At 41.5% G+C, this 12,320-nt stretch overlaps 1 protein-coding gene across 3 annotated transcripts in view; it reads left to right on the forward strand.

Moving 5' to 3' along the window:
* Positions 1-792: 792 nt before the first annotated feature.
* Positions 793-12,320, forward strand: part of ASMTL (acetylserotonin O-methyltransferase like) — a 33,328-nt gene continuing 21,800 nt past the window's right edge. The window contains exons 1-5 of one of the 3 annotated variants that reach the window (XM_075736881.1): positions 793-949; positions 6,873-7,004; positions 8,765-8,812; positions 9,432-9,496; positions 11,458-11,519. In XM_075736881.1, the coding sequence (XP_075592996.1) occupies positions 860-949; positions 6,873-7,004; positions 8,765-8,812; positions 9,432-9,496; positions 11,458-11,519 (397 nt within the window). In that variant the 5' untranslated portion in view covers positions 793-859. Of the gene's footprint in view, positions 950-5,063; positions 5,275-6,872; positions 7,005-8,764; positions 8,813-9,431; positions 9,497-11,457; positions 11,520-12,320 lie in introns of those variants that run through there. The other 2 variants (XM_075736872.1, XM_075736866.1) reach the window with 2 other exon arrangements.

Genomic DNA, 12,320 nt, shown 5'->3' on the forward strand with positions numbered 1-12,320 from the left:
GCACACACACAAGCTTACTCTTGGGGGCACTTCCTCCTTCTTCAGGCTCAACCCTAAGTTTCCCGCCACAGAGTCTCAAGCATCAGATTTTATAAAATAATTAGTTTAATTGAAAGGTACAGCAGCAAGAAGAGTCCGGGCTGGGTGCCTCCAAAGAGAGGGACCCTGAACAAAGAAATCCCTGGGCAATTATACCCTTGGGACCCATACACCTGTCCCTCACACACCCTTCACGCGCTGTCCATGCATCTTTTAGTCCAATGGTGATTTTTGGTCTGGGGTCTTCTAACATCTAATTGGATTCTTTTTCTGTGTCCAGGCAGGCAGGGTTTTATCTTGTGGATTTGCAGTTTCAGCCGAGGGTTGGAGTCTCCTTATCTTCTGGTCTGCACTCCTTGTGCACCTGCTCTTGCTGGCAGAACAGGGAGAACTGAAGAGTCCCAGACTTGCGAAAAACACGAGCAAAACCTCAGCGTGATATCAAAACACTTTCCCATACTGAAAGACCAAACACAGCACTGTACCAGCTACTAGGAAAATTACTAAAAAAAAAATAACTCTATTGCGACCTAAAGGCTTCAGCAAAGCTAGCTACTCATGCTAAGTAAAGCTAAGCAAACAGCACAAATCATGCCATATTATAGTCCTAAGTAATTTAGTCTAATTGAAACATACTCATTTACATTAAACAACTAATATCCCTCAGGAACAATATTTAAATATGCTGGCCAAGGATGCTTCACCGGGGCTTAGATAATAATTTTTGTCTTGCTATAAGATGCTTTGTGAATGGCCACATTCTCCTCCTGGGAACTGCTACATCCATGTTTGATGTAGCTGCTTCCCCTTGTCCCCAGAGATGGACAAGGAGCTGCCTGAGAGACAGGCTGATATTCCTCTGGTACTAGATATACTGTGCTCCCTCAGCACTTGTGAAGTTTCCTCACAGGTAAAGTATAATGTCATTTGATAGCTATGTGGGATAAACATCTTCAAATCAAGTACATGTAAAAACATTTACAGGGACATTACATACTACACAGCCCATGTATTTAACTTAAAATCTCACTTAATTTGACTTCCTGTGGTTTTCCCAAAATGCCTCTATATGCTTGTAACACCACTCTACTTCAGATATAGAAAGGAAATTATGGGAAGTGATTCTGTAGACAGACTGAGCTATTGTAGGCCTTCCAAGCTGGACAGAAGAAGGAGCATTAGCTCATAGACCTGAGCTAAAGAAAACTGAATTGATAGGGGTTCTTAAAAAATGGACTATGAGAACACAGAGCTAAACAATAAGACTAGTGAAAGAAATCTAGGGTACCCACTCTGAAAGCACTCCACAAATCTGGAAAATGGCTCTTGAAAGTCTTACGATTTTCCAGTAAAACTCCAGCAGTACTCCGCAAGAAGCAATGACAAAATAATTTGAGAGCCAACATGTACTTCCATTTTATAGATCTTGCAAGCATCTGAATTTATTTTTAAAAAAATCTAGAATACCCTCTTCATAACCCACAAGTCTAGTTGAACAGGTAAAGCAATTTTAACAGATCAAGAAGATAGAGTGTTATATCAGGTGGGTAACTGCTCAGAGGACTGCTAGTTAAATACCTGTTGTACATAAAAAGATAAAAGTAAAACATAGCACAGGTAATGTTAAATGATACAATGATGTTTTTAAACAGAGGAGAGTTCCTGATGATTAATTGGTGAAACAGAATCCATCTTTAAACCACTAATGTTCTTTTCCCTATAGTAATACAAATAAGAGATATTATTTGTTTCATGAACTGTGCGGACAGATTGGACTATGGCAAGGATTTCAATGGCAGAAAGAAGTTCCTTGAAAAGCATAAGTCTGACCTCTTGGAATTAATGAGTTTATTCTAGAAAAGCCAAGCTGCCTTGTGAAAGGTGAAACGTTCATTCCCTTCCTAGCAACATCGTTAGGATTCACTAACTTCTGTTCCCCAAACGAGTTGATCTCATGCTTGCACAGATGACTCAGCCAAATAACGCACCCAGGCTGAACACCTACACTCATTGCGATATACATAAAAGTAGGCACAAGAATTTGGTTATCACAGTGTTCTTTACATGCTGGAAGGTATTACTGTGATGGCCACAGCATAAACGTGGAGGCAGAAAAGCAGAGAAGTCCAGAACAAAAATATCGAGGCAAGGTCTCTGCAGTTCAGAGCTCTAACTGCTACTTTGCTTTTGTTCAAAATACCTCGGATAGTTGAAAAAAGTCAACAGTTTCATAACCAACCTTGGACAAGCTAATCTTTGACTAGCATAGTCAGCCAAGACAGAAACTTTTCTGATAACTGCTGGTGTCATTGATCTTCACCTCGGTCAGCTCGCTGCAGCCTCACACTTGTTCTGCCTGACTCCTGCAAGGCTGCTATGGAACAGTTAATAACGATTATTTGTCAAAGCTCTCCCAACTGTGGTAGCTTCTGTGATTTTGTTTAGCATGCTCACATAGGGTTCTTTGAATCCACATTTAGACCAGCAAAACTTAACACAAAGGTAAATAAAAATGCGTATTTTAACAGCTTCATGGTTTTGCCTTTTAAATAAACTAAATCACTCTCTGTCATGTATGTGTATCAGAATAACAAATTTAGTAATTACCTCTCCTTAAAAATAATAATCTAAAAGCCACATCTCATTTTTTTCACATAAAAAACTCTTGTAGCAATCTCTATTTTTGGACATTGTCTGAACTTTCACTGAAAAGACTTTATAGAAATTCTAATTCATTTATTTATTTGTTTAACCTTCCAAAAGTCTGTTGTGTAAGTCAGAAATGCAGTATGCAAGCAGAATTCAGCCAAGGGAGGTAAGTTGTGCTTATCTTACTCTGGAGTTAATGGGATGCCATATGTAAGAAAGCTGAGTTACGCTGCATGCATCTCTACAGGCTCTGCAGATGACTAGAGACCGATCTGTGTTCTGATATTGTCTATCAAAACAAGCTGGCAGGAACAGAAGGTGCTCTTTCTCGTCAAGTCTGTTCTTTATACATATACAGGTGTCGGGTTGAAGTCACAACTTCAGTGCTTCATTTCTATGCCAGTAAAACTACACTGGAAGACAATAAAATGGGAAAATCAGACCTGTTGGTTTGAGATGGAAAACTTTGCATTATTGTCTTACTCCTCTGAAGTGTCTGAATTTAGTTTATCAAGCTTGCTTATATCCTACACAAAGCAAGGCATAGTATAGAAAGATGACTCTGGATAAGAAGTGGGTCCCAAATCCTAGGAGCATCCATACAATTGCAATTTCCTTTTCTTTGGTTAGTATTGCAGTCATATTGAAGATATATGCATATTAGGATTTACAACTACGTTAAACTTGCAGGCATTAGGGGTAGGGAGGTAATATTTTTTCCAAGAGGAATAACTCCTCATCTTTCTCCTATGTGTGCCAGAAAACACGTGCGTTTGTTTCTTGATGAGATCCTTGTCTTTTTATTCAGTCAAAAATTATATTAGTATCATATGAAAGATACATTATATGAAAGATACTCTGGTTTCCATTTCTGTAGCATCTTTCAAACCTCCTTGTTTGCAAGGAGCAGTGTCACAGTTCACAGCCCTGAAAAAAGAGCAGTGACTTTGTTCTGACCAGCTCTATGACCAGCACAGAGTATTCCTCTCCCTGTTGCACACAGGCCCTTTCTTTCTAGTTGGCTCTCCAGCTATCCCAGAACTATTTTCAGTATTACGGATTTGCTGAGGACAACTATTTACATTCATTGTTGTATTTAATTGAAGCATTTTATTTCCATTTTCAATTCAGTACAATTTCCCTAGGTTCTTAGCCTTTTTTTATTATTTGAACAAAAATGTCTTCAAAGATAAATTTTCAAATGTCCTCTCAAGTCACTGCTACCCATTAAAAAAAAAAAAAATCTAATTTCAAAATTTAAATTCAAATACTTAGGCTGAGGTTATGGTGAAAAAGGGCTGATCCCTGTGCACTGTGACAGGAGCAGGAGGCCGAGGGTGGGGGGAGCCCCAGCAGCCCCCTGCCCTAGCCCCTCCTGGTGCCACAGCAGCCTTGTCTAAGGTCTGCTACATGAGGGGTCCACACGGTATATAGGTAAGTATGTATGTGTATATACTTTTTTTTTTCCCCACCAACAGACCTTCATCCTGATCAGCCTGCAAGCGGAACGGGAAGAGGCCTTTGGTGCTGCTTGTGTCCGTGTCAGTGCCGAGCGCGCCTGCCAGCGTTGCTCTCTGTGGCTTGCCGCACATCCAGGTACGCGTGCTGCGCAGCATGTGCGCGTCTGTCTGCTGGTGAGACGCGCTCAGCGGCCGGGCGCTGGGGCACGGAGCTGCGGCAGCCTCGCCTCCATCACGCTACCGCATTTAGCAACCCCTAACACAGCCCGTGACACGTACGGTCCACAGGACGGATGTTGAGAGACCTGATTACTCAATGCAAACCACTGTTTTAATGACTGGATGTATTGTTTAATGCTAGAATAATTATTTCACTTTGTTATTAGCCAACTGAGAAAACACACAGCATCGCACTATTTGCAAGTTATTAGGAATAAGTGAGTTTTTACGTTGAATTTTAGAAAAAATCCAAGCAAGTAGAAACTCACTTAAAAGGCCAAACAGGGGATATCTAAGATTTGCATCAAATCAGATGATGATAATAGTTCCTTCTGACCAAAAACATGGCGGGTATCACCTCTTTGCCAAACACTTATTATTATACATGGCTCCTATGATGCAAAACCTGCCTGTAACGCCTAGTCCTCTTCATTTAAGCCTGCCGTTAGGTGGTGTGCAGCGAATTACTGGTAAAGCTGCAACTTCCCACGGGGTTACCCATACCCCTACAGCCGCACGCCGGACCCTCAGCAGCGGAGGCCGCCTCCTGCCAGGGCCCGGAAGCCGCAGCCGCAGTCGGCGGGACCGCAGGGGACTGACGGGCGGACGGGCGGACTGGCAGCCCAGGCAGCCGGACAGCCCCCTTCCCCTCCTCGTCCCCAAGGGCTGCCCGTATTCGCCCGTGGGGCCTCCGCGGCTCGCAGGGACGGTCCCGGCCCGGCTCCGCCCTGCGGCCTCGGCGCCATATAAAGGCGCCGCCACCATCCCCCGCCCCGATCTGAGCGGAGCGGGAGGCTGAGGCAGCGCGGCAGACATGGTGTTGAACCCGGTGCTGGGGAAGCTGGTCAGCAAGAGGGTGGTGCTAGCCAGCGCCTCGCCGCGCCGGCAGGAGATCCTCACCAACGTGGTGAGTGCGGCCGGGCCGCTCGCCTCGCCTCGCCTCCCCGGGCAGGGGAGAACGCCGGCCGTGCTGCCCCTCGGGCCCGCTGCGCGGCGGGGTGCGCAGGCGCCGGGCGCAGCCAGAAACCGTCCGGCGTGCGCCGGACCGGGCCTGCGGGGCAGCCGCCTCCCTCCCGCCCGTCAGCCCCCGGGGGCTGGTGGGCCAGGGCGGGCGCAGGCCTGAGCTGTGCCTCCTGCGGCAGCCGGGTTTATTGTGGTTGGTGGCGGCGGCGGCGCAACTGCCGGCCTTGCCCGCACCCGCCTGGCAGCCTGGGCAGAGGCGTGCGGGCCCGGGGGCGTTCGGAGCGTCCCAACAGCGAGGCCGGCTGGCTGCTGTGGCGTTTCTGCTGCCCGAGCTGCATGCCAGCTTACGCATTTATTTTTTTTTTTCAGTCCTAGTTTTGGTCACGTTTTCTCTGTATGCAAGTACGTGTGGGTCAGTTTCGTGCGTGATCAGATGAGTATGAGAGTGGATTAAAGTATTCTGCTGACAGGGAGGTGGCGTAATCAAACAAAAAGACTTGCTCAGACTGAAAAATGCCTGCATAATTACTTCTGGCATATAATAGAAAAGTTTGGAAGGTCTTGCAATGGGCTGAAGTAATTAAAAACATACTTCTGGTGCCCTGTACATAATACCTAATTCTGAAAATTTGACTTGGGCTTCTGAAACGTATGAAAACTTCATGGGATTAGTATTGGAGGGCAGGGGGAATAAGGTAGCTGTCTCTTCTTTCTGTAAAGCACTTGTGGAGCACAAAGGAAGCTGTAACCCTTCATTCAGACCACTAAGCCCCTGTGGAGGAACATGGGGACCTCACTGGGCAGGCTGCAGGAGGCCTTTGAATGGCACTTCAGTGTTAAAATGCTTCTAATTTAGATTTTCATAGTATTCTTTGTGGGAGAAGCTGAGCTTAAATGGGAAAAAGTACATTATTTCTAAAATACAGAGATCTGGAGAAGCACCAAGATTCAAGCGTGCACTAAGTTACTAGAAACATAATGTGCCTGCTGAGTGTAGTGAATTTACAGGTATAACCAGGAGGCAAGAAGTAGGAAGAATAGGGGTTTTGGCAAAACCATACAGAAACTGGCTTTTGTTTTCTGTTTATCACATGTGTAATAACACATAAAGCGTTGGTGGTAAAGCTTCTGTCAGAATGTGTACTACTGATGCGCAAATGCTATGGATGAATTGACTTGAAAACAATCCAGTAGTAGAACAGTCTGTTTATGAAGTGCTTAAGTTTTATACTATTAGATTTTTATAGACGAATGGTGAAATTACTAATGTGATTAAATTCTAATAAATAATAAGTTTAAAATCAAGTAAGCACACAAGTTTAAAAGTTTTGTCTGATTTTGGGTTTTTTTGTTTTGGACTGTTTGCAAATGGTATGTGTACACCAAACACTGTAACAAAGCACTGTTTTTTCCTCTGTATGTTTAGGAGGGTATTAAAGTGGAAAGAGACAAAAATCAGATTTATCATTTGCTTAATATGTCTTGGGAACAACTTTTACTAGCAAGATTAGATTGACTTTTCTTTGCTCTTCTTCATTACAGGGCCTGCGGTTTGAGGTGGTTCCATCCTGGTTTAAGGAGACGCTTGAAAAGTCATCTTTTGGAGCCCCTTATGAGTATGCTGTGGAAACAGCAAAACAGAAGGCTCTTGAAGTAGCAAACAGAATGCACGTAGTAAGTTATCAGCTATTTCGGCAATGAGATTTTTGTTTTTAAAAGTGGTGCGTGTCACCCTGGCTTAATTTGCTGCTTAGGTGGTCTCTGAGTGTGTTTTCCCCGCTGAAGGGAAACAGATGTTTTTCTGTCACTTGGAAAGATAGCTTCTTGAAATTAATCAAAAGAAGGGTCTCATGCCTGCAGTTTGGGCTTTCCACAAACAGAAATGGCTTGCATCTCTTGTCAACAGCACACCCACTCTTGCTTGGGATATATACTTGGTCATTCCTTCCAACAGTCAGGTGTGTGGCTGGGCAGTTGTTTGTTCCAAATACCTGGAACAAACCAATTGTGGAGGCAGATTCTATGGAAAAACACACTGATGTGAATCCAGTGCTTTGCTATAGCGTTCCTTGAACAGTAGTTGAACAGTTGTGATAAGACAATAGCTTCGAATATGTGAGTATAGAGGTGCTTGAGGAAAGCAGACAGAGAGGAAACATTCTATTTTAAAGCATTATTGACAAAGAAACAGTCAACTTCATTTTAAGAAGGGAGACGCTGATATAATTTCAGGTTCTGTAGTCAAGGCATCCATTTTGTGTCCTAAATATTACCAAAACCAATGGCAAAACTTATACTATCAGTGGCATATTTGACTTCTGCCCTTAGCTGCGATCACTGTGTTTCAGCACATAAGGCTGTTCTCTACCAGACCCTATTTAGAAGTCTAGCTGATTAGATCCCCTCAAATGTGCCATAATAATTTATTAATGATATAGCTCTGTAAGAATGGAGTATGTTTGCTGAACCTATACTGATGGCTGAAAAGCAATGTGGAACACTTTAAACCAACAACGTTGCCAGATGTCACCATTTTTCAAAGCAAATATTGCGTTATCTCCAATGTAAATCGTTATACAGGTTTCCGTCAACTTCTTTTCAGAGAATCGTGCGACATTAGGAGAGTAGATTTTAAACCCAACCTCGCTAACTAACTTACATTACGCTGTCATTGCAAAACACTGTGCTGGTGATAATGCCAGTTCAATGGATTTCAAAATGCTTCTTCACACGGGAATTTTCTTAATGATAGCTTTAATTAGGTCTACTATTTAAAGCACATCAACAGCCTTTCTATAGAAGAATCACCTCCCTACAAAGTTTTTAATGATCACAGTTACAGACAAGTTTCCTGTCTTGCTGTGTTAGATAATAACTACCTCAAAACATGCAAGCAAATCAAAACTCAGCTATAAGAACAGATTACAGTTTAAAGCCAAGAAAAGACTACAAAGAATCTTTATATCCCCCTACCTCTCAGTTCCCCAAAATAGGCTGTATGTTTTCCCTTTTGCAAGTGTAGCTAAAGTGGTTTTTTTCAGTAAAAATTGCCTGAGAAAAATAAGTCTAGAGAGCTTCAACACTGTACTCCTGGCTTCCATACACAGGGCACTTCCTTTAAACAAATTCAGTCTGCCGTCTTGAAGATCAGGTTCACCTTTGAGAATGCCATTAGTTCTCTACTGACTGCATTTGTTCATCAATAACATGCTTGGGTAAAATCGTGACCTGAGAATGCTCTGCTCAAGCCTCCTGTTTTCCTCACTTTCATGGTGATATAAATCATTACTATTTTGTAAACGGTGCGAAAAGAGAAAGTGTCTTGTTTTCAGGTCAGTGTAGAGCCCTACTCATGTTTTCTTACCTTAAGTTTTAAAAGATTTTGCTCTTTCTACCTCTTTTGAGAAATATCTTCTTTCTTTGTGCCTTTGCAGAAACACCTGAGAACACCTGATGTTGTCATAGGAGCAGACACTATTGTGGTAAGAAGTGTCATGTGGTTTAGCATTGTCTTCACTTATGACAAGTGTTTGTATCTTTAAAGTTAAAGTTTGAAAACTATCTTCACTGAGAAGTTATACCTGCAGTATGATGTATCTTTTGGGTTTTGTGCGGGTGGGTTTTTGGGGTTTTTCCCAACAAGGCAATTTTTGGTATCTTGAGTGCTAGAAGCCTTGCTGCTGTCTTTGCAGAGACACTAGTATCGCGTAAGTATTGCCTTGGATCCTCTAGTATGTAATGGAAATTCTGTTCTCAGGCAACTGTTGAGTGTCAAGAAGTGCAGATCGTGTGAACTGTTCAGTGTTGTGCCTTGTAGTGGGCACCTGTCATCTCCAGATGTGAACAGTTAAGGAGGAAAGAAGTTGAATTACCCCTTTTTTTTTTGAGCGCTGCAGTGCCTGGGGGGGGTGGGTAGACTGTTGCACTCGTTATGTGCTTGACGCTAAATTACCTATTCTACCAAAGTATCTGTGCATCTTGCTCTACTCAGTATACTCACATTGGAAGCCCTGGCCCAAATCATGGTTTAAACGTCACTTCTGACCTCAGTTTCTGAAAAGTAAGAAAAAGCAGCATGCTGTCTCTATCTTTCTGTTCTAGACTGTGGATGAGCAGATCCTGGAGAAACCAGTTGATAAGCAAGATGCATATAGGATGCTGTCAAGGTCTGTACTTTAAGAATCCAAATGTGTATATTAAGCTGTTTTAAAAGGAGCTGTACGGGTTCCTTGATGTATATGAAGAACTCTGTGGACACAAATTTTTCAATCATTTTTAAACAGTGTAAGCCAGTTCTGCCACTGAAAAAGTTAGATGTGCTTTTATGTTACAGCTGCTTAATCTTGCCCTTTCACGTTAGGAAACTGGTCAGGGACATAATGAGCCATTTTGTTTTCACTTGGGATTAGTTTTGAAAGTCACTTACCACAAGACACTATGTTTGCTTCAGCTGGTACAGGAAGGGGAGATACAGAGAGAAATCATGATGGGAAGGCAGACAGAACTACCAGAAGTGGATTAAGGCTTGATGTTTAATGGAACAATATTGCATTTACAAGAAAGTACATGGTGATATGTGTTCATGGACAATTGCTTTAAATTCTATAGTTTGACTGGGGAAGAAGAAAATGTACTTCCATCAGTGTTCTCCATGGATGGTAGGCTGGTGGGTTTTGAGGCTTCTGCTTTTTTCCTAAAGGATCCTTATCCCTACAAGCTTAACATATCTTGTAGCACTTTTGGTTTCTGTAGGGTTCTTTTCTTTTAAAAAACAACTAAATAACTCTAGTCACCTTCTTTCTTAAGGATGAGCTGTGATGAATTCACTAATCATGTTTCTCTTATGAGGGCTGCTTGTTTCACCAGTTCACAGTCTAACTCTGGCATCTAAAGAGAGAATACAAGTGGCTTGGTAGTTTTTTGGAGTTTTCTCTGTAAGTCTATTTTAGATTTAATTTTTTTCATTGATAACTTAGGTTGAATTTGTGATCCTTTGTGGCATGTTATTAACTTAAAAGTAGGAGTCTTTAAAAAAGTGGCAGCAGCGTATGTTATTAGTAGGAGAGTCCCAAAGGAGTGTATCTGGCAAAAGATTTCACAACTGGTTTTGCTTAAAATCCTGCCAAGTTTGGTTAGTTCAAAAATAGTACTTTTTTTTTTTTTTTTACAGAGCTTAGTCTACTAACACATGCAAATGTTTTGGCTTTTTTTTAAGTTCAGTAGGTCAGTGTCTTAATCATGGCTATGAAATGCACTTAAATTTAGTTTTTTAATGTCTCTTAATTTTGTTCTATATGAACAGGAAAAAATGCAGACAAGATATATATTTGCATGTATCCAAGATGTTAGATTAAAATTTTTACTTACTGTTTCATCTTAAAATTAATCATGTCAAATCTTGTGGGTGATAGAAAGAGTGCAGGATGCTTTTAATCACATCAAATAATAGCCTGGCTAATCGCTAGGATACTATTCCTTAACTAGTCTCTTCAAAGATTCAAGTTCTCGTGCTATTTATTACACTTCCATTGCTTACACATTAGATTAATAAATTTAAAGCCTTCAAAATTAATCGGCCACAGTGTGGCGCTCTGGAGCCACTGCAAGAGGGAGCACCTGTGTCTGGGGTAAGCGTGAATGTGCTGCCTTCCTCTGCACCGTTACCCTGCCTGCCCTGGGATCCCTGGGGGCCAGTCCGCACGAAGCGAGCACGTAAGCGCTAGTTGCCTGTCGCTTGTTTATCTAAGTTGTATCACCTGGCTATTCATTGCCAGCCTTCAGTGAAGGTGCCTTTTCCTTATGCATGTGAGGTAGTCACTTCTCCCTATGTACTGATAAGCTGATACCATAGACTGCTTTTCCAAATTGTGGACATCAGTACAAGTGTGATTTTGGAGACTTGAAATGACTGAATCTCTTGATAATTTTTTTTTTGTTGTTTTGCCAATGTCTTTTCACTTTTTTAATTTCAATATATTTATTTAGGATACATGTCAGAGCCATCAAGTGATATCTTAATATAATGGTCGGTTTCTCAGGCTGTAATAACAATTATATGTAGAACATTTTTGTGCATGAGTGATTTCATAAAACTGTTGCTTAATGCTCTTTTTTTTTCCCCTGACAGGTTGAGTGGGAAAGAGCACAGCGTGTTCACAGGAGTGGCTATTGTACATTGCAGCAGTAAAGGTACATCTGTCATTTTATTAAAACTCAATATTTTCATTAAAAATATTCTCATAAGGACTTGTACAAGTGAAGAAACAGGATGGAAATTTTTCATATCCAGTCTGAACTGGCTTTCTAATCAATGAGAATTATCTATATATCACTTTAAAACGTCCCACAAAAGCCAACTTTCTTACTGTATTCAGTTTTCACACAGGAAGGAGGATGACCAAATGCAACAGACTTTCGAATTACCGTCTCGGAAAGCTATGGGATTAATTAAGACCAGTGTAAATTGTGGGAATATTCTAAATGAAGTTCAAACAAGGCACTACAGACTGTGGGACTGAGCAGAGTCTGATCCATATTAACTTTATTCCTGTGTTCTGTGTACACTAGCTGATGAATACAAGCAGTTGCCATGTCTGTAGTTACTTCATTTTTCAGTAAATAAGGGAAGCTTTAAAGCCTATTGTTAGGGGATGAGTAAAGTAATAGCTTTAGGGAGCAATACATCAATTTTTTTCATCAGATAATTTATATAATAAGTGAGCATTTTTTATGAGAACTGTACCATTAATACGAGTGTTTTGTTTGAGGGACTTCCTGTGATAATTATGCCGATACCCTTTTAGTGGAACTTTTGCAAGAATCATTTCTCTGAAATTTCATTGGACATAGTCTTTATGTAGACAAATTATTTACAGCTTTTAGTCTTTATTGGAATGATTGCTCTTAACTCTTGTAACAGAAATAAAGTCAGTGATCCATGACTTTACTAACATGCTAGTACAGTAGAAAGAGCAGCTGCAAAAGAAACAT

The sequence above is a fragment of the Balearica regulorum genome, chromosome 1 (assembly GCF_011004875.1).
Source record: "Balearica regulorum gibbericeps isolate bBalReg1 chromosome 1, bBalReg1.pri, whole genome shotgun sequence".
NCBI classification, from domain to species: domain Eukaryota; kingdom Metazoa; phylum Chordata; class Aves; order Gruiformes; family Gruidae; genus Balearica; species Balearica regulorum.